The sequence below is a fragment of the Lathyrus oleraceus genome, chromosome 4, assembly GCF_024323335.1.
Source record: "Lathyrus oleraceus cultivar Zhongwan6 chromosome 4, CAAS_Psat_ZW6_1.0, whole genome shotgun sequence".
Classification (NCBI taxonomy): domain Eukaryota; kingdom Viridiplantae; phylum Streptophyta; class Magnoliopsida; order Fabales; family Fabaceae; genus Lathyrus; species Lathyrus oleraceus.
This window is the reverse complement of record NC_066582.1, coordinates 207,877,928-207,898,200: the sequence shown is the minus strand read 5'-3', so window position 1 is coordinate 207,898,200 and position 20,273 is coordinate 207,877,928. Positions and strand designations below refer to the sequence as shown.

At 36.3% G+C, this 20,273-nt stretch overlaps 3 protein-coding genes across 3 annotated transcripts; all 3 read right to left on the bottom strand.

Moving 5' to 3' along the window:
• Nucleotides 1–2,870: 2,870 nt before the first annotated feature.
• Nucleotides 2,871–4,244, bottom strand: LOC127136694 (uncharacterized). Its single transcript, XM_051063227.1, has 2 exons — nucleotides 3,950–4,244; nucleotides 2,871–3,415 (listed from the first exon to the last, which is right to left on the bottom strand). Exons 1-2 carry the CDS (start codon nucleotides 4,242–4,244, stop codon nucleotides 2,871–2,873), a joined length of 840 nt encoding a protein of 279 aa, XP_050919184.1.
• Nucleotides 4,245–6,875: 2,631 nt separating this feature from the next.
• Nucleotides 6,876–8,546, bottom strand: LOC127136693 (uncharacterized). Its single transcript, XM_051063225.1, has 2 exons — nucleotides 7,422–8,546; nucleotides 6,876–7,280 (listed from the first exon to the last, which is right to left on the bottom strand). The coding sequence occupies exons 1-2, from the start codon at nucleotides 8,544–8,546 to the stop codon at nucleotides 6,876–6,878; spliced, it is 1,530 nt and encodes a 509-aa protein (XP_050919182.1).
• Nucleotides 8,547–9,757: 1,211 nt separating this feature from the next.
• On the bottom strand, nucleotides 9,758–13,568 carry LOC127135351 (proline-rich receptor-like protein kinase PERK4). Its single transcript, XM_051062086.1, has 9 exons — nucleotides 13,499–13,568; nucleotides 12,917–13,387; nucleotides 11,397–11,942; nucleotides 11,184–11,270; nucleotides 11,029–11,099; nucleotides 10,862–10,938; nucleotides 10,613–10,757; nucleotides 10,250–10,414; nucleotides 9,758–10,153 (listed from the first exon to the last, which is right to left on the bottom strand). The coding sequence occupies exons 2-9, from the start codon at nucleotides 13,248–13,250 to the stop codon at nucleotides 9,941–9,943; spliced, it is 1,638 nt and encodes a 545-aa protein (XP_050918043.1). The 5' UTR covers nucleotides 13,251–13,387; nucleotides 13,499–13,568; the 3' UTR covers nucleotides 9,758–9,940.
• Nucleotides 13,569–20,273: the final 6,705 nt, after the last annotated feature.

Sequence of the window (20,273 nt, the reverse complement as noted above, 5' to 3'; positions counted from 1 at the left end):
GAACCCATGGTTCTTCCTGGTTCACTGCTTCGCTTGAGAATGCTGTTAAGGACGCCAGCACAGAGATCAAAGATATATGGCGTGCCTTTCTCTTCCCAAGGCTGCTTGTTTCAAGAATCTTGCCAGTAAAGAGCCATGTTTGCTTGTTGGCTTACCAACCTAACTTTGTCTCTCGACAATTTGGGTTGTGTAAACTCATTCATGTCTCTCTATTCAATCGAAAGCGCGAGATATGATGTGCAGGGACTGATTGGAACGCTCGAGACATTGTAACCCATAAAGAATACCATGCAAATTTTGCTGAATTTCAATTAATAGCATACCAACCGTCATTCCATTCTACCAATGGGTTCGCCACTTGGTGGACAGACTTCTATTCTAAGAATATGTTTACCACTGCTGAAATCAAGGAACGTCTAGCGAAGGCCTTTTCATCTTTGCAGGAAAATGTCTACAAGGGTAAGCTTACTCATTCTGAAGAAATCCAAGCATTCCAAAAGTTCTTTGAAACTGTCTATAACCCAATGGAACTTGTTCAAACCGTCTGTTATGCAGCGCCAATTTTAAAAGAGAAATTTGAAAAACAAATTACCAAAAAGAAATTTCCCAAAGCTGTAAAACCTGAATTTAAATATGATTTGGCCTTTGAGTGCGAACCACCCAAATTTCCAAATTTACCCAGTGCAGACTTTGCTTTGTCATTTTCCCCCCTTACCCAAATTGGTTCACATGTGGGAACATTTTTAATGAACTGAAAAATGACCAGCAAAAACTTGCTAAAAGAGTAGTTGCAACCAAACATACCTTAGACAGTTTCAAAGGCTTTCTTCACTTTGATTTGGATGCGGTGACAATTACCTCTCCGACATGTGAAGGTGTGGAATGTTTGGATTTCTCGGTCTTACAACTCCTTTTCGTCTTTTGCTAATCTTTTAAACATTTGCATGTTTCGACTAACTCACATTCTTCTTTAGCTGTCGAAAGGAAAGTGGTGAAGAAAGAGAAGCCTGTGGCGAAAGCTAGTTCGAATACTGCTTCTAAGCCAACTACTTCTTCAAGCCAGGGAGCTCCTTCTGCCAAGAATGCTGCTCCAGAAAAAACAAAGAAGAGTTCAAAGGTATTACATCAAATAACTTCTTTGTCTCTTTTGTATTTTTCTAACTATTTATCATTTTCCTTCCTTCAGGGTAGTGGCAAGCCTCCTCTAACGCCAAAGAAAAGAAAAGTCCCAACTGAAAATGTAATCCTTGTCGAAGATGATGAAGAAGAAACTCCTCCCACTCCACTTAAGAAGAAACAGAAAAATAATAAGGCAACAGTTTCCCCTTACCAAACAACCAAACAGCAAGGTGTCGAAACCAAGATTCTCCCTCCTCCTTCAAAAGAAACTCAATCTCAGCCCTCTGGTGGCACAGTGCTGGAGCACATTAGGAGTAATGCTTCCGACCCTGAGGCTCAACAGGTGAACTTTTATCCTGAGTCTTTTATCTTTCGATAAACTTCTTTTTATTCTAACACTTCGTTTTCAGGAAAAACCTACCACCCACTCATTTCTACTGCCAATCAGAGTGATCCTTCGAGTAGTATGAATCCATCTCCTCCTCCGACAATCAGCGGTGCAGTTCAAAACAAAGGATCTTCGAATGGAGCACAAAATCTCAAAGCAGATAATGTCCAGAACGAACAAGAAACCTCTTCTCCTGGTGAAGATGGTAAAAAAGATTCGAATCAAGCTGAAGAGAAGGATTCAGAAGAGAAATAAGACTATGAGGATACTCCCAGTAACTCTCCTCCAAGAGTTACGTTCCCTTCAGATTACGCTGACGAAGATGATCAAGATTCTGATGAGATTGAGGGGTACTTTCAGCAAGATGAAGATATGAGTGAGGGAGAAGCTGATCTTGAAGGAAATCAAACTGGGACTGGTGATGTTATTGTCGAAACAATCTCAAATCCAACTAATGTTCGATCATCCACAATTCAGACTTCGCCTATATCACTTACTGAGGAGGAGAAAAATGATTTGAAACAAAATGATCCCCTCAAGTATGTAAGATTGATGATGGCTCAAAGAGAATCTTCTTCAGAACAAAGCATTTCTGGAGCTTCGACCCATTCTAGTGCTAGTGCAAATGAAGCATCACATGACGAACTCCTTAAGCAAGTGAAGAAGGATGTTTTTTATGTAGATCTCTTTGAAGAATTGAAGAAGGATGTGGGAGCAAGATTTGGCATAAATAAGCTGATAAGCAAGATCAACATCACTGCTTGCCCCACTGATATAGGTGAAGCCCTTATCGACATCCAGAACCTCATTGACCAAGTTTGTGCCGAATACCGTAGGGAGCTGGATGCCAAAGCAAAGCTTCAATCAACTGAACAAGCTCAAGCCACTGAGTTTGATAATGCCCTTCGAACTTCAAAAGCCTCTGAGGAGTTAGCCGCTTCCAGAAAATCAGCCCAAGCAGAATTCGACACCTATACTGCTTCGATACGACTCTGGGAATCTCACATTGCAGAATTGCAGAAGAAGATTTCTGATGCTAAGGCGAAGCAGGCTGCTATCCAAGGCTTGGATAGTACTGAAGTTGATAATCTGGCGAAGCAGAGCGTAGATCACGTCGAAAAGGCTACTGTTATGAATGAAGATATTGCACGCCTCAGGGGGGTTCAAGCTGCTGTTCAGTACAAGATTGGCTTGGCGAAGATAAAGTATGATCGGATGAAGGCCACTATTCCTTTTTGATTTCCACTTGTATTTGTTCTATTCGACTCTTGTTTGTTTGTAATTTGATTAAAACAAAGCCATCTTGGCAAAATTTGAAGTTATACATATATTTACCATCTTGGCTATGATAGTTCTTTGCTTACTATGTTGTTATGATTTTAACTTCATGCACAAATGGTTTATACTTCTTTAAGTATTTCCCATTTACTTTTAGGATTCTTCGATCCTCTGCTAGTTCTTCTATTTCGTATGCATTATTTGAAAATTCTTTTAAAATTCGAAAAGGTCCTTCCCAATGTGGAGACCATTTTCCTAATGTTTTGTTCTTTCGATCCATAGGTAATATAACTTTCCAAACTAAATCATTCATAATGAAAGTTTTACCTTTGACCCTCTTATTGTATGCTCTTGCTACCCTCTCCTTCTGTCTTCTTAATACTTCTAATGCATGTAACCTTTCTTCGTCCAAATCAACCAGTTCATTCATCATCATTTCCCAATATAGGTCAAATGGAATTTCTCCTTGTCTTTGGATTCTCACTGATTGCAAGTAGATTTTGACAGGTAATACTGCATCATGTCCAAATGTAAGTTGGAAAGGTGTAATATTAGTAGCTTCTTTAGGGGAGGTTCGACAAGCCCAAAGTGCTTGATCTAAAGTTTTGTGCCAATTTTTTGGCTTCTTCCCTACATGATTTTTGATTAACCCAATTATTACTTTATTGGCTGCTTCGACTTGCCCATTGGCTTGAGCATAACAGGGTGTGGATGTTAATAATTTGAAACCTATTTCCTTTGCAAATTCTTGTATCTTTCGACTAGTAAAAATTGATCCTTGATCTGTTGTTGTACTTTATGGGATCCCAAATCTATATAATATTTGCCTTTGAATGAATTCAATGATAGTTTCTTGATCCATATTTACTAAAGGTACTGCTTCGACCCATTTAGCGAAATAGTCAATTCCTACAAGTATATACCTTTGACCTTTGGATGAAGTAGGTCGAATTTCCCCAATTAGATCTAATGCCCAACCTCTGAAAGGCCAAGGCTTGATAATTGCATGAAGCTCACTTACAGGAGCATGTTGAATTCCTGCATGTACTTGACATTCTTGGCAACCCTTAGCAAACTCTATACAATCTTTTAACATGGTGGGCCAATACATTCCATATCTGAAAAGCAACCATTTCATCTTATGGCCTGCCTGGTGTGCTCCACAGGCTCCACTATGTACACTAGATAATGCTAAGTACGCCTCGTTTTCTCCTAAACATTTCAACAGGATCCCTTCAGGGGTTTTCTTGAATAATTCATTCCCCATCAAAACATAAGATAAAGCCATGTACTTGGTTTTTCTTTCTGTATCTATCGAAGGGTCCTTGAGATAATTAATAATTGGATTCCTCCAATTTGTATCCATTAAGGTATCAATGGCCAGTACTTCAAACTCTTCTTTGTTAGCATATCCTAACTGAGTGCTTTCCAAATCTGTCGGAGACAATATGGCAGCCATTGCTTTTCCTCTTACTTCGACAAATTCCTCTAGCTTCTCTTTTGAAATCCTATACCCTGAAGCTATTTATGATAAGTCATTAGCTTCTTGGTTTTTTATTCTAGGGACATGTTTTATGTCTATATATTCAAAAAAATTGAGCAACCTATTTGCAATGACGAAGTACATAATCAAATTTTCTTTTATACATTTTTACTCTTTCGTTAGTTGCTTAATTACTAATTCTGAGTCTCCTTTAATTTCGACCCTAGTTGCCCCCAATTCCAACAAAGCCTCAAGTCCTGCAATAAGGGCTTCATACTCTGCTTCGTTGTTAGAACAAAGGGGACCTTCAATTCTATATTTGAGTTTTGTTGGAATTCCATCAAGAGAAATTATCATGATCCCAACTCCACTTCCATCCTTATGAGTGGAACCGTCGAAGAATAATCTCCAAGGTTTTAACTCGACTTGAAGTTGAGGACTTTCGACCACTGCATGGTCTACAATAAAGTCTAATACTATTTGCCCCTTCATTGCCCTTAAAGGCATAAAGGCTAAAGAGTATTCAGTGAGGGATAATGCCCATTTTCCAATTTGACTGTGCATTATTGGCTTTGATAACATATACTTAATGACATCAAAGTGTGAAGAGACGTACAAATCAATAGGTTTTATATAATACTTGAGTTTAGTACAAGAGAAATGCAAACAAAGACACAACTTTTCTATTGAAGTGTATCTAGTTTCTGCATCATTTAAAACCCTACTAAGATAATAAATGTTTCTTTCGATGCCATCTTCATTCTCTTGTGCTAACATGCTACCTATAGTAGTGTCGGAAGATGATATATACAATCTCATAGGCTTCTTTCCACATGGTGGTGACAAGATAGGAGGATTCATCAGATACTGCTTGATCTTGTCGAATGCCTTTTGATGTTCATCGTTCCATTCGAACTTCCCTTGTTTCAGGCGTAGGAGAGGAGAGAAGGCTTGAGTTCGACCACTTAAGTTTGAGATGAATTTTCTCAGGAAGTTTATCTTTCCTAATAATGATTGCAGTTCTTTCTTAGTTGATGGTGCTTTGGTCTCCATAATAGCCTTCGTCTTATTCTGACTGATTTCTATCCCCTTTTTATGGACCACAAAGTCCATAAAAATTTCCAGCCTGCACAAAGAATGCACATTTAAGAGGATTCATCTTTAAGTCATATTTTCTCATTCTTTCGAATGATTGGCTGAGATGGGTTAGATGATCTTCGTCTGATATAGATTTTACCACAATATCATCTATATAAACCTGCATAAATGTCTCTATATAATCATGGAATATAAAATTCATTGCTCGCTGGTATGTTACCCCATCATTTTTTAAAGCAAAGGGCATAACTATCCACTCATAAGTGCCTATTGCCCCTGGACGTCGAAAGGCTGTTTTGGAAACATCCTCTTCATCAATGAAAATCTGGTTATAGCCAGAATATCCATCAAGCATGCTAAGATATTCATAGCCTGCAGCAGAGTCAACCAGCATCTCTGCCACAGGCATTGGATACTCATCTTTAGGAGTTGCTGCATTTAGATCACGAAAATCTATACATACTCTTAAAGAGCCATTTTTCTTGATAACAGGAACTATGTTTGTAATCCATTCGACATACCTTGTGGTCCTAATGAAATTGCATCGAAGAAGTCTTTCGACCTCTTTTTTGATCTTTGAGAGGATCTCTGGGGAGAATCTCCTTGGAGTCTGCTTGATGGGCTTCTTGCCATCCTTGATAGGCAGCTTCAATTCGACCAGTTCCCTCTTCAAACCAGGAATCTCGTCGTAGTCCCAAGCAAAACAATCTTTGTTTTCTCTTAGAAGTTCAATTACTCTTACTTTCAACTTGGGGTCCAGTTTAGTGCTGATGTAGGTGATTCTTTTTGTACTCCCATTTCCAAGATCAATTTCTTCAAGAGGATCTTGCGCTATCTTCTCCACTGGGACCTTGACATGTGATTCTTTCCTTTGTAGTTCTCCAGTCTGATAGCCTCTCTCTTAGATGCCTGGAACCGTTTTCTATATGCCCAAGAGGTTCTTCCTCCATCCTCAAAACTTTTCCACTTTCCCTTCTTCGACCCCGCCTGAGTCCATTTGTCCTCAGGGACTTCTACCGGAAGTTTAAACATAACTCTTTTCGCCCTTTGGTGAGGGCTGTCTTGCCTCCTAGGAACTCCCCTCTTGTCGAATATGTACATATTTGGGTTACCTCCATGTCCGTCCCAACCTTGGTTAGATGGAATTCTCTCGAACGCTTTAGCCAATTCTCTGTTGTAAACTGCCCCACATCTGGGATACATCAAGCATTCTGTTTCGTACTTGTAGCAACGCACAATAAAACCAAGAAGGCTTTCTCCAGGCTTGGGATACACCTCAAGTAGTTGGCTTTCCTTTCTACAATTTATCTCAGTCTTAGTTCGTTGCCATCTTTCATAGTCCTCAGCCACCCTTCGACATATCCTGATGCTACACCTTGGGCACAACAACATGTAAGAATTTCTTTTGTGACACCTCAAAAGATATTCACGTAGGCTCTCATTGGCTTTGGGATAGCCAAACTGCATTCCCTCTTGCTTTATCTTCAGACACCTCTCCACTTCCTCCATTTATGGGGGGGGGGGGGGTTCGTTCAGATCCACCATGTTAACACCTAGATTGGCGCCATCAGCGATTGAAATTTCCTCAAATTTCTTCTTTAGGCCCTCAGTAGCCTCAGTTGCCTTCCCATTAAGACCTTCAGTGGCCTTTGGTTCGACATTAGCAACTTGTTCACCTTTGACAAAAATTCCAAAGGGAACATCATTATTTAGGCCATCAGTAGCCTGCTTTCCATCTAACATATAGCCTTCAGTTCCTGTTTCCTTCACAGCTTCCACTTCCACCATGTCAATCATGTTGATTTCGACAGGTTCAGCATAATTTGTGTCAGCAATGTTGAGGGGGTCAGCGTCAACCTTCATCTGGTTTTTTCCCTTGTCAGCGAACTTGAGGCGGCCATCCTTAATTGCATTCTAAATAAGATCCCTGAAAAGAAAGAATTGTGAGGTTTTATGGCCTAAAAAATTATGATATTTACAGAAGCCTCTTTTCTTCCGTTGTTCTAACGGAGGAATTTTGGTATTAGGAGACACTATCATTTGGCCATCTTTTACCAATAAATCGAAGATTTCATCACATTTGGTAACATCAAATGTGTAAGTCTTTTTAGGAAATCTATCGTTCTTTTTAGTTTCGACAGGGTTCCTGCCATTCGAAGGTGTAAGTAATCTACAAGCATAAGGTGGTGCTTCTTTTAATTCAGCCAAATCTACTTCGAATTCCTCGAGACCATAAGGGTCATTAGAGATTTCAGACTCCCCATCTTCGAATTCGACATAAACAACCCTTTCTTTCTTATAATTCTTATTTGCTCTGGCCTTTTCAGCTTTTAAACGTTCGACCTGTCGAACCCTGTCTGCTAATTGGACCATATCTCTTAGATACTGGGTATCTAACTTTTTCCTAATGGAATAGTCTAACCCTCCAACGGCCATTTCGACCAATTCATGTTCAGGCACTACTGTAAAGCATCTAGATTTCAACAAACGGAACCTATTCAGATAATCATCTATAAGTTCAGTGAATTTTCTTTTAATACTGGCTAATTCCTTAAGACTTATCTTAGTTTGGCCCATGTAGAATTGTTCATGAAATAATCTCTCCAAATGAGGCCAAGTATCTATGGAATTTGGTGGCAAAGTCGTAAACCACGTGAAGGTATTCTTCATTAAAGAACTGGGGAAATATTTCATTCTTAAGTTCTCACTGTTTGCCAAATCCCCTGCCTCAGTCATGTATCTGGCTATGTGTTTTATAGTGGACTCACTAGTGTCCCCTGAGAATTTGGTGAACTTAGGGATTTTACAACCCCTTGGTAATTCAGTTTGTAGGACGTATTCTGATAAAGGAGAGGTATAATTTGGCCGTCGAAGTCCGATATTAAGACCATTCTGGGCCATGATTCTCTCTATCATAGTAGTTAAGTTATTTTCCATCATGTTTTCTTGCCTAACCCTATGAATTACTTCGTCTGCATCCTGGTTTCTATTAACCATCATTATTCTCCTAGGTTGTTCTTCAGGGACTTCCTGTCGAACTGGATGTTGTTCTAATCTTGCCCCCATGACCCTTTTGTCAGACGCTTGTCTGGGTGGTCGAACCTGATTTATAGTTGGTTCTTCTTCCTGGATTATAACCTGGTTGTTAATTGTATAAATATGTCGGGGGAACTTCACCATTTAATCTATATTTTAAGGGATGAGATTCAATTATATTTAACATGCTATTAGAGTCGGATTAAGGAATGAAATATGGGCATTTAACACATGCCCACGATATGTATGAGGGTGAGTGTTGAATATGTATTTGTGTTGTTGGAGTTTGTTTAGAGTCTCATATTGGTTATGTTTATGGATTGTTGAATGTATAAATATGTGAGAACAATCTCATTCTTTGAGCTATCTTTTTAGGGATGAGATCCAAATATATTTAACATGGTATCAGAGCCTGGTTAAGGATTGCAATATGACCATTTGAACGAGTTTCATGCTAGGCGTGATGGTAGGTTCTGAACATGTGTTGATAGAGTTTGTAACCTTACTCTTTGAGATGGTTTTTGAGGGATGAGATCCAAACATATTTAATATGGTATAAGAGTCGAGTTAAGGACTATAATGAAGATATTTGACCTAAGCACGTGCTAGGTGTGAGAGCGAATGTTGAATCTATGTTGTTGCAGTTTGGTTGAAGTCCCATATTGCTTAAGTTCTTGTGTTGTTGAATGTATAAATATGTGAGTGCAAGTTTATCCTTTGAGTTACTTTTTGAAGATGGCATTCAAGCATATTTAACATGTTGAAGTTGTATTTATATTGGAATTTCTCAAATGTACCATGCAACTTGAGTGATAATTACCAAACTCCACGTGCGAGTCGTGGAACATGTTGACCAAGAAAAACATCTATGAGAGCTAAAATATTGATTTTTTTGTTAAGAGATTTTTTTCTACATTTGAAATTCACTTAGCCAAATCAAATTTGATAAGTCAAGTTCAGAGGATGACACAAAGAAAATATTTCTTTGGCGCCAAGTTATCTTCTTTTAAAGCTATTTCAAAGTTTGAATGAAAAAAATTTCCACACGCAAAATATTATATTAACCACGACAAAAAACTATTCAGACACCAAAAAATAAAATATCAATGTAAAATATATCAGATAAAACACGTTACTCCAGTATAAGACACTTACCTATAATAAGACAGTACTAGCTGAGAATCATTCATAAAATACAAATTTGAAAAATAAAACACAAAATTTGCAATATAACCTACAAGTAAATTCCACAAATAATGAATTAATTTATATTTTTTTTCTATCTCTATGTCAAAAATAAGCTACTTTAATACCAAAGTACATACTCCATACAAAAAAGACTTATAACACAACAATTAATGAATAAAATCAATTTGTATTAAATTGCATTTTGTAAATGTGAATCTCAAACACTCCAAAGTTCTCAACATTGCTCCAAAACTAACACACTCATTGCCCATTTTCTATAATAAGACACCACACTTCATATCCACACATCCCCCCACAAGAACCAACACAAGAATTGTTGCCTCATGTTTCTAGTGATGACCCATCTCCTTACTAGTGATTTCGCCGGTAGCAAATTCTTGACTTGACATTATTGCTTGTCTAAACTTCATCATATCTGCATTGTATTGGATTGTATCATACTCTGAGCCTGAAGAAGTATAAACACTGCTATGGCATGGAGTTTTCATTATCCCTTCCTTCAAATCTTCTAGTGACACATCTCCTTCTAATGCTCTTACTATCTGCACATAATTATATTTTTCAATCAATGTCAAAACATGAAGAGAAATTTATTTGGTCATATCATGTCAATATATGCACTGTACTCCTATATTTACCTGACTCATTTTTGAACGCTTCTTAGCGGAATGACGAATGCTACTAGAAGCACAAGCTGCCATTCTTATCATTTCTTGATTGTTGTAGTTTCCTTCCAAAAATGGGTCCACCAACTCTGTGAAGTTTCCATCCTCTTCCAATGCTTGACTCAAGAGTGGTCGAGCCTACTCGGTACACAGTTTTACATTTATCAATGACTATGCTTAAATATATAATGATATATATATATATATAACATTATATATAGTTGTGCAAGGACATCAGGAGTGAAGGAGTTAAAAGATCAGGGTTCGTTCCCTGGCGAAGGAGAAAATACTAACATAACAACTAAGATACTAATTGCTTATCAAAAAAGTACTAACCCAGTCAACTAAACTTTCATCCATGGCATTGCTTAAATCCAAAGGTCTCTTCCCGGTTAAGAGTTCTAGTAGCATGACCCCAAATGAGAAAACATCAGATTTCTCTGTCAATTTTCCACTAGACGCATATTCTGGTGCCATGTACCTATTCCAATATGAAAATTTATGATATCAAAAATATTGTCTTTGTCATTGTCATTATTACTATAAAGTTGTTGTTGGTATTCAAGTCATGGAATAGAGAATTACCCGAATGTTCCCATAACACGAGTTGAGACGTGCGTGTTAGTATCATTAGTCAACTTAGCCAATCCAAAATCAGCCACCTATTTACGATGCAAAATTTGTAAAATCAATCTTCAACAAGAAAATGTATTGGGAACATATGTGACAACAACATGGAAAATGTTAGAAACCTTGGCTTCGAAGCTATCATCGATTAGAACATTAGAAGCCTTAATATCACGGTGGATAATGCGAGGACTACCTGAATAGAGCAAATTAATATATAAATCAAATATGATATAAAAAATAAAAAATGAATCATATATAAAAAATATCTGAATCTTACAATCTTCATGAAGGTAAGCAAGCCCTCTAGCAGATCCTAGTGCAATTTTCATTCTAGTAGGCCAATCCATGGTAGGCACACCCTTTCCTGTAATCAAATACATAATATGTCGACATCATTATTAGTTTCATAAGTGTGCATAACTATCTATCTTTAATCCTTGTTGAACACGAATCTCAAGCAAAACCGTATACCATAACACAATACACATACCATGAAGGTGATATTCCAAAGTTTGATTAGGAACAAATTCATAGACCAACATTCTTTGTCCACCACAAACACAATATCCAACAAGAGAAACAAGATGACGATGGTGAACACGACTAATAATATCAATCTCAGCTTGGAACTCACGTTCGCCTTGTCCACTACCCGATTTCAAACTTTTGACAGCAATTTCCTTTCCATTAGGCAATATTCCCTTATGAACATAACCAAAACCACCTTGCCCTATAATATTCTCATTAGCGAAACCTTTAGTAGCCGACGCCAATTCCTCATAAGAGAATGTACCACCCTTGAGAGTAAGAGATAGGCCTGGAGAAGGAGGAGGTAAAGCGCCCGGCGGACCCATTCCAAACGAATAGTTTCCACTCATTTCGCCGCTATGCATCATAGGATGCGGTGAACCCCAAACTCCACTTCCATTTGGTGTATGCTGAATTCTAACTACATGTTCCATTCCATGTGGAGCTGGACCTGGACCTCCTTGCCAATTTGGATGAGGATGTGGTCCACTGTGGTAATAACTACTCCCTGTACAAATTATTTTAGAGCCCCAAAATAACTATATATCAATCAATTATTTAATTTGCTAAGTCATTCTTCGTGTCAAACATAATTCTAAAATAGAACACAAAACCATTTTAACCGGCATAACATACTTACATTGTGACGAATGATCTTGCTCTGAAGTACGAAATAAGTAGTCTAAGAATCAAGAATCAGTCTTCATTCTTCCAATTGTTCTTCAAACAAATTATTCTAAACATGATATAAGTATGCATAATGCCAAGTATGATGATCATACTGTTTCTTAAGTTCTTTATCATGAATAGAGACTATAGTTTCATATATGACATGCATTGCCTAAGAAAAAATCTCTCACATTAGAAATATAATTGCATATATTAACCTTAGGACATGCTTGGAAACACTTTTCGTTTTTTTATTTATCATAAGATGAAGAATGTCATTCTGTATAAACTCTACTCAGACCTTATCTCTACTCTATGCAGGATTTGGATTTTTCTCTATACACTTTGTCATGTATTTATGTAATAATATGTACTATACAAATTTTTGAATTTAATAAACCAAGTAAAAGCAATGAATGATTTTTGCATGAAATGAAAACAAGATAATTTCTCAAATTAAATAGACTAATCTAATTCGTATTAGTGAGTTAATTAAGTTGTCATGATTAATAATTATACCATCTAATTATTATTTTATGGTATTAACCTATAATTTCCATATTAGAGATACTAAAATATGATCAATGATTGTTTTGGTTATAATTTGAACTCGAATTTTATGAATAATTCCATTTTAACTAAAGTTGATTAAGTATTTAAGTTGAAGTACTTTGTTCTATCAAATTATTAGTTACTATAGTTTGCTATTAAGTTTATATACAAGTGTTAATTTGTCTCAATTAATGCATGGCATAAATAACTAAAAAAGTAATGAAAGTGAGACAATTAATAGTTGAATGAACATGTATTCACCTTTTGAAAGGGAAGGATCTCCATGAGGACCAGGACCATAATAGTAATTATTTTTTCTCTTCTTCCTACAACAAAGGAAACAGATAGCAACAAAGAGAAGAACGAATAATGCAGATGCAATAGCAGCTCCAACTATTACGGTTCTCTCATCACCCTTGTTGTTATTGCCATTGGAAGATTTATTATTATTTGATGAACCTCCCTTATGTGATGATGATTGGTTTCCTTCTCCAGAAGGCGATGATTTTTGCTGTGACCGTGAAGATGATCCATCAGCATCATCAGGAGTAGCATTATCAGGTGTTGCGTTATCAGGTGAAGAGTTGCGAGACATTGTAATTTTCCTTTTGCGTTGTGTTCCGGCAAATAAGGTTGTTAATTTCTTCGTTAAATCACTACAATGCCGGAAACACAACGTTAATTTACACCGTTGTGTACCTTTTTCCTTTCAATTTGATTGAAAACCCTAACCTAACGATAACAATAAGATCATGTTAATTAGATGTATACAAATATATATATCTATATCTATATCTATGCATATTATGATTAAAGAAAAGTGGAGAGAAGAATTATATGAACCTAGAAAAATGTGTGGAAGGGTTCTCAAAAGAAAGAAAAGGAAGAAACAAGAAATTTTGTTGCATGACAAACACAAAAGGATATGATCTTTGTGTTCCCTCAATGGTCTCCTACAAAGGAGGGCATCAATTATAGGTTTTACCATTTTTCTGGTTGGTGTCTAATGCATCACCAAAACTCTACACACATAATTTTAATTAAGGATATTGATGGATCTATCCAACACATAATAAGTATTAACTTGAAATAGCTTACTAACACCCATTTTACAAATAAAATACAACACATTTAGAGAAAACAATACAACATTGTTAAATTTGTAAGGTTTTATAGTATATTTTATTTTTTAATCTTTATGGTATTTTCCCTCTCATTCGCACTAGTGATACATTATAAATAATCATTTTTCATATTTGAATCTGTCCACAAACTTCCTGCCAAAAATTGCATCTACCGAATATATATATATATATATATATATATATATATATATATATATATATATATATATATATATATATATATATATATATATATATATATATATATATATATATATATATATATATATATATATATATATATATATATATATATATATATATATATAAAATAATAAAATTAATAAATTATCTTCATATTATAATTAAGTAATCAATTTTAAATGATTTAAATCTTAATCTTTATATCTATATACAAGTACTGCACCCCTCACCATACAAGTCGATTTTGTAAGAAAGAAGTAGGTCAAACTTTAATATGCATCTAATCTTAATCTTGATCAAATGATTTTAATTTTAATTTAGGTTTTTACTTTTTATAATATAAAATTATTATTTTTTAATATAAAATTGTTGTGAAAATGATGTCGGAATCACAAAGTATAATTGGTTCCATGATCGGTAAGAAACCCACAAGGGTAGAAAAGAAGAAAACAATAAGAACACAATGAAATTGATTATAAGCTGTTATTTTTTCTCTTTGAGACAAGATAACAAGTGTTATAGAATAGCAAATAATCTCTCTCACCCTATTTAGGATTTTCATTATACAATGATGAGAGACTAATATGTTATTTATAAGAAAACTAACATACTAAACTAATGACCTTTTACACACAAACCCATTACAGAAGCTAACTTAGAGAACAAGTTAACTTAAACAATTAAGCATAACAAACAGGCTCAATTCGACATGCTAACAATCCTAGCATACTTCAATTACAACATGTGAATAGACTTTGACAACATGCTAAGTTCTTGTCGAATTGTCGAACCAAGAAGCTACCCTTCAACCATATTAGAGTTCGATCCAATATCTCACAAATCTCCACCTTGGAACAAACTCTATAACATCAAGGGAACAAACTAGCTTTCTTCATGCATCTTTATCAACTACATACAGTGGAAAAACTTGTAACTTGGTAATGTCTTGATGATCATATCAGCAACATTGTGATTTATCGAAACCTTTAGCACTTGGACTTCTCCACGCTCGATTACCCCTCTGAAGAAATGCAGCCTCACATCGATATGCTTGGTTTGCTCATGATAGGTTGAATTCTTCGAAAGGTGTTTAGAACTTTGACTATCACATTTAATAGTGATAACTCGACCTTGAAGTTCTAGTTCCTTAGCAAAACCTTCAAGCCACAATGTCTCTTTCACAACTTCAGTGAGGGCGATATATTCCACTTCAGTGGTTGATAAGGCAACAACCTTCTGAAGTGTTTCTTTCTAACTAATTTTTGTGCCAAACATGGTGAACATATATCCAGAAATAGATTTCCTGGAATCCATACAACCTGCATAAACACAGTTGACATACCCTTCGATTTCTACTTTACTATTTTCACCATATTTTCCACCATAAATCAGGACTCTTTTCAGAAACCCATTTATTTACCTTAGAATCCATTTCAATGCTTTCTAGTGACACTACGCCAAACAAGACCTTAGACAGCGCTTTTTTTAGCCTTAGACAGCGCTTTAAAGCGCTGTCTAAACCTCCGCTGCTAAAGGTTTAGACAGCGCTTTTTGAAATCTTAAAAGCGCTGTCTAAGCCCCCCCCTTAGACAGCGCTTTGGCCTAAAGCGCTTTCTAAGACCCTCCTATTTTAATTTTTTTAGGTATACCTTAGACAGCGCTTTTGGCAAAAGCGCTGTCTAAGGTATACCTAAAAAAATTAAAATAGGGGGGCTTAGACAGCGCTTTTTGAAAAGCGCTTTCTAAGACCCCCCTATTTTAATTTTTTTAGGTATACCTTAGACAGCGCTTTTGGCAAAAGCGCTGTCTAAGGGGGGGGCTTAGACAACGCTTTTCATAAAGCGCTGTCTAAGCCCCCCCCTTAGACAGCGCTTTTGCCTAAAGCGCTTTCTAAGCCCCCCCTTAGACAGCGCTTTTTCCAAAAGCGCTGTCTAATGTATACGAAAATTTTTGTAGCTTTTGTTTTAAACCACATTTTTTCCAGGTTTATAAACCAGAATTTCTACCTGTTTTCAACCAGATTTTGACAGACAGAATCACATTTTATACATGCCATTTTGGCCTTTTTTCTACCAATTTTTGGCTAACAAATATATATATACCAATTCAAACCAATTTTGCCTTAAATGTATCAAAATATATACAAATTTATGTACACATTTACAAGTCATTACCTATACTACAAATTTATGTACACATTTACAAGTCATTACATATATTACAAGTATACTACAAAATTACACAAATTTATGAAAAAACTTTGAGCTCTATCATGAATTGACACCACTCCTCTTTGATTTCGTCCACTTGATCCTTTGTATAAAATGCACACTTGAATTCCTCAAAGTACTACATATGAAGCAAAAAATATTTTGAATTAATTCCAACTATTTAATTATATGAGATATGTGTAAATATAAAATTAACTCATAAGTTAGTAATACATACATCGGTGGGAATCACTAATCGGCCCAAAGCAAGAGTATCCCGCATAAACCTCAACACGAAATACCCGCAATCTATTTGATTACGTTGTTGAGGACACTACATGAAAAAAAAATATGGATTATAAATCCTAAGTTTTATCAAGTGTCATCACTAATATAATAAAAAATGTGGTAATTAAAAATATACCGCCACTTTAATCCATGTAATGCGGTTGGCGCCCCTCCTTGAGGTTTGGATATCTCGTTGGGCCCGAAAAGCTTGTAGGATGCTAATAAAATAAAAATGAAGCAATTAGAACAATTAACATAAACTAAGAAAAATTTTGAACATTCTCACTTACATGTCAATTAGGCGCTTCATATCCGGGTATGTTGTCCAATCATTTCCTAACGAGTCAAGATAATACACAATTTCTCGGATAGGATTGATTGCGAGCAACAACCAATGTCCACTGTAATGATTAGGCAAATGTTAGATGGTAACTTGGAAAATAATTATAATATATGAATTTAGAATGAAATGCTAACCCGGTATTAAACGGTATAAAAAACAACTTCTCCGCATTTTTATTGTCATTGAGGATCCGAAGAACGTACTCCGTCACGGAATCCGGGTTATTTAAGATTGCACCTAAGTTGATGCTCGCTGGTGCTAAGAATCCGAATGACTCGTCCAAATCATTGGGGCGCATCATTTTGTCATACAAAAACCTAATATAAAAACATCATTAACACCTCTTTTGAAACATAAAGTAAACCGGATTAACATAAAGTAAACCGAATTAATAAAACAAAGTAGACCGGATTTACCTAATATATGTATTGACAACGTTGACGCCGATTTCTTCATGACCAAAAACTTGCATGAAGTCTTCATTACCAATCATTTGGTCGTGAGCAAAGCCGAAAATCCCTTCCTCCATATGTATAGTCCGAACACCTCCGGTCGGTATATCGGTCATCTCTATAAATGTCCTGAGGCACGACCTATACTTGGTGGTAGGTTTTTTCCTAGCTACGGTCTTCTTAGCACCAGAACTTTTTACCCGTGCGGAGGCGTTCTTAACCTCCTTTATTTGTTGTGCGGAGGCATTGCTAACCTCATTTTCTTGAACCTACATGTCATATAAATAGTTAGATCAAATTAAGAATGTAACAACTTCCATGAATATATGTCATATAATTGTATATTACCTCTTTTCTTGATTTGGATTTTGTGGGAGTCTATTTAACATAATCAAGGAAAATATGTAAGTAAAATTTTAAGCATAAATTTTAAACTTTGAATATACACATTAAAGTTAACATAAGTTTTAAGCATACCTCATATCCTACGCATATGAGGTTTGTCGGCCATGCAACAAACAAACCTACTGCTTCGTGCACCGTTGTTGCATCCGAATCATCGCTAGGATATGGTAATAATGCATTCGGGTCAACTGCAATATCAACTGATACCTTCAAACATCCAGCAGGGAGCTCTCTAGTGTGGAGTAATACTCCGCTAACGTTATGCACTTTTCCCTTGCCAACCATCCGATAGTGTGGTGACGACAAATACAGCTGACAATGGGAAATGCCCTAAAACCAATAATAACAAGAAATCGTTAATGTGTATATATGTCAAATACATAATTTAAGCAAACAGTTCAATTTAAGACAATTATATGTAATTACCTCTGGAATGTTCGGCTGAAAGGTACAGTTGATACTGTTTTTGTCCGAAGCATCTCTGTATACCGTTGAGGCGCTAGTCTCTCTTTCTCTCCTCAATGCATCAAGCTCAGCTTGCATGGCTTCCAATCTTGCATGAAGCTCCCGATTACTAGGAGCCTTTCCTTTTCTAACACTGAGGGAGGTCGGAGTGACTCCAAATCCCTTACCCCTCACCCGACCAGAATACTCAGGGACATCTATTACCCGACCATCCATTACCCGCCTTTAAGTTGTACAACTTTAATACCGCAGAAAGTCTTGAGAATTTAGTGCAACCTTTGTACAACGGTTTCTCAGCATCGCTTACCATCCTCTCAAACATTTCAGGACAATCATGAAGATCTTCTTCCAGTGCTTCTACAATCTCTTCAACTCGATCACAATCGTATGTTTCCGTGTCTTTGTCGTATGAAGCATAGGTCGTACTACTTTTTCCACTCGATTCAACATTCTCGTTAATTTTCTCACCATGAAATATCCAACACTGATAACTTTGATCAATTCCATGCCTCAGCAAATGCGATTTCAATCCATGTGCGTCAACCTTACCAATATAACAACAACGCAAGCAAGGACAATGCATTCGTCTGGGGTTTTCAGCGTGTTGAACAGCATACTTAACGAATTCCAAAACCCCACTCTCGTACTCTTTGGTCATTCGATCGGCACAGATCCATGTTTTATCCATGGTTTTCCTACTTATTAAAGTAAACAATTAAACCATGTCGTATAAAATTATTAACAAAGTGGTTGTAAATAGGTTGAAGATTATTATTCCTCCAACTATCTCTCCTTTTCAATCACGCTTTGTATTAGGGAGAAATATTCATGATAATATTATGATGGCATAAAAAATGGATCATAACATACATAAGATAAAAGGGAAGATAAGATATTTTGTGATTAAAGTTTATCATAATATACATAAGATAAAAGTGAAATATTTGTTATTTTTATTGTTAGTGAAATATTTGTGCAAATTCATAATTTAATCAAGCGAATTCTTAAATTTTTCTTCTTTTATTAATTGATTATATTGTAGTCTCTATTTCTAATATATTTCTAAGTTAATTGAAAAACCATGTTGAAACAAAGATCGAAGGTGGACTGGCTCAAACTGGGAGATAGTAATAATAAGTACTTCTATGCTTCTCTCAAAAGTAAGCAAAATCAAAGTAATATTAGTTCCATGACTATGGAGTATGCTAATATCTTAACTAAGCATGAAGAGTTTGAAAGTGAAATTATGAGGTTCTATAGCAATTTAGTTGGCTCCACTGCAACCAACCTCCAAGGCATTTGCTAATTTTTACCAGGGGATATCCAACATCTATTAAGTTGGTCATGCAGAAATTCAACGAGTTTTCTCAAGTTACTGGTTTGGAGGTTAACCCTAACAAGTGCAGTCAATAAACTAAATATTTCAATAACATTTTTATTGGTCAAGATTTCAACAGGGCAATAGCAAAACCATTAACAATGACAGTTGTGGTGGATAGTAAAAATTTGATCAAGATTGCAACAGGGCAATGGACAAACCACAAGCATTGAGTGTAGATTCAAACAGGACAGCCATATGCTAACACCAAACAAGCACATTTGAACTCATTGCATTACAATCAAACAAGCACATTTTTAGAGCAGAACGTACCGTGAGAGGCGAGTGCGGCGGTCGAATGTTTCGTTGACGGCGGAGGGACCCTCGACGGCGGATAAAAGGGTTTTCGGAAGTTGAAGGAAAATAGGGTTTTCGTGTTTTGGAGTGGAAGGCGTGATGTTGTGTGCTGTCGTCTTTTAGAGTGGAAGGTTGCTGGAGATTGAGGGGAATACGAGTGCGGCGGAAGCGCTGTGAGGTGAGTGAAAGGTTGCTGGTGAGTGAAGAGGCAAAACAAAAGAACAGAGAACGAAAGCGCTAAAGTCTGAAATTTTATTTTTATTAGACCTTAGACAGCGCTTTTGGGGAAAGCGCTTTCTAAGGGGGGCCTTAGACAGCGCTTTCCAAAAGCGCTTTCTAAACCCCCCCTTAGACAGCGCTTTTGGTTTTATTTTTTTTTTAAAATTTAAAGACTTTAGACAGCGCTTTTTCAAAAGCGCTGTCTAAGGTCTATATTTAAAAGCGCTTTCATT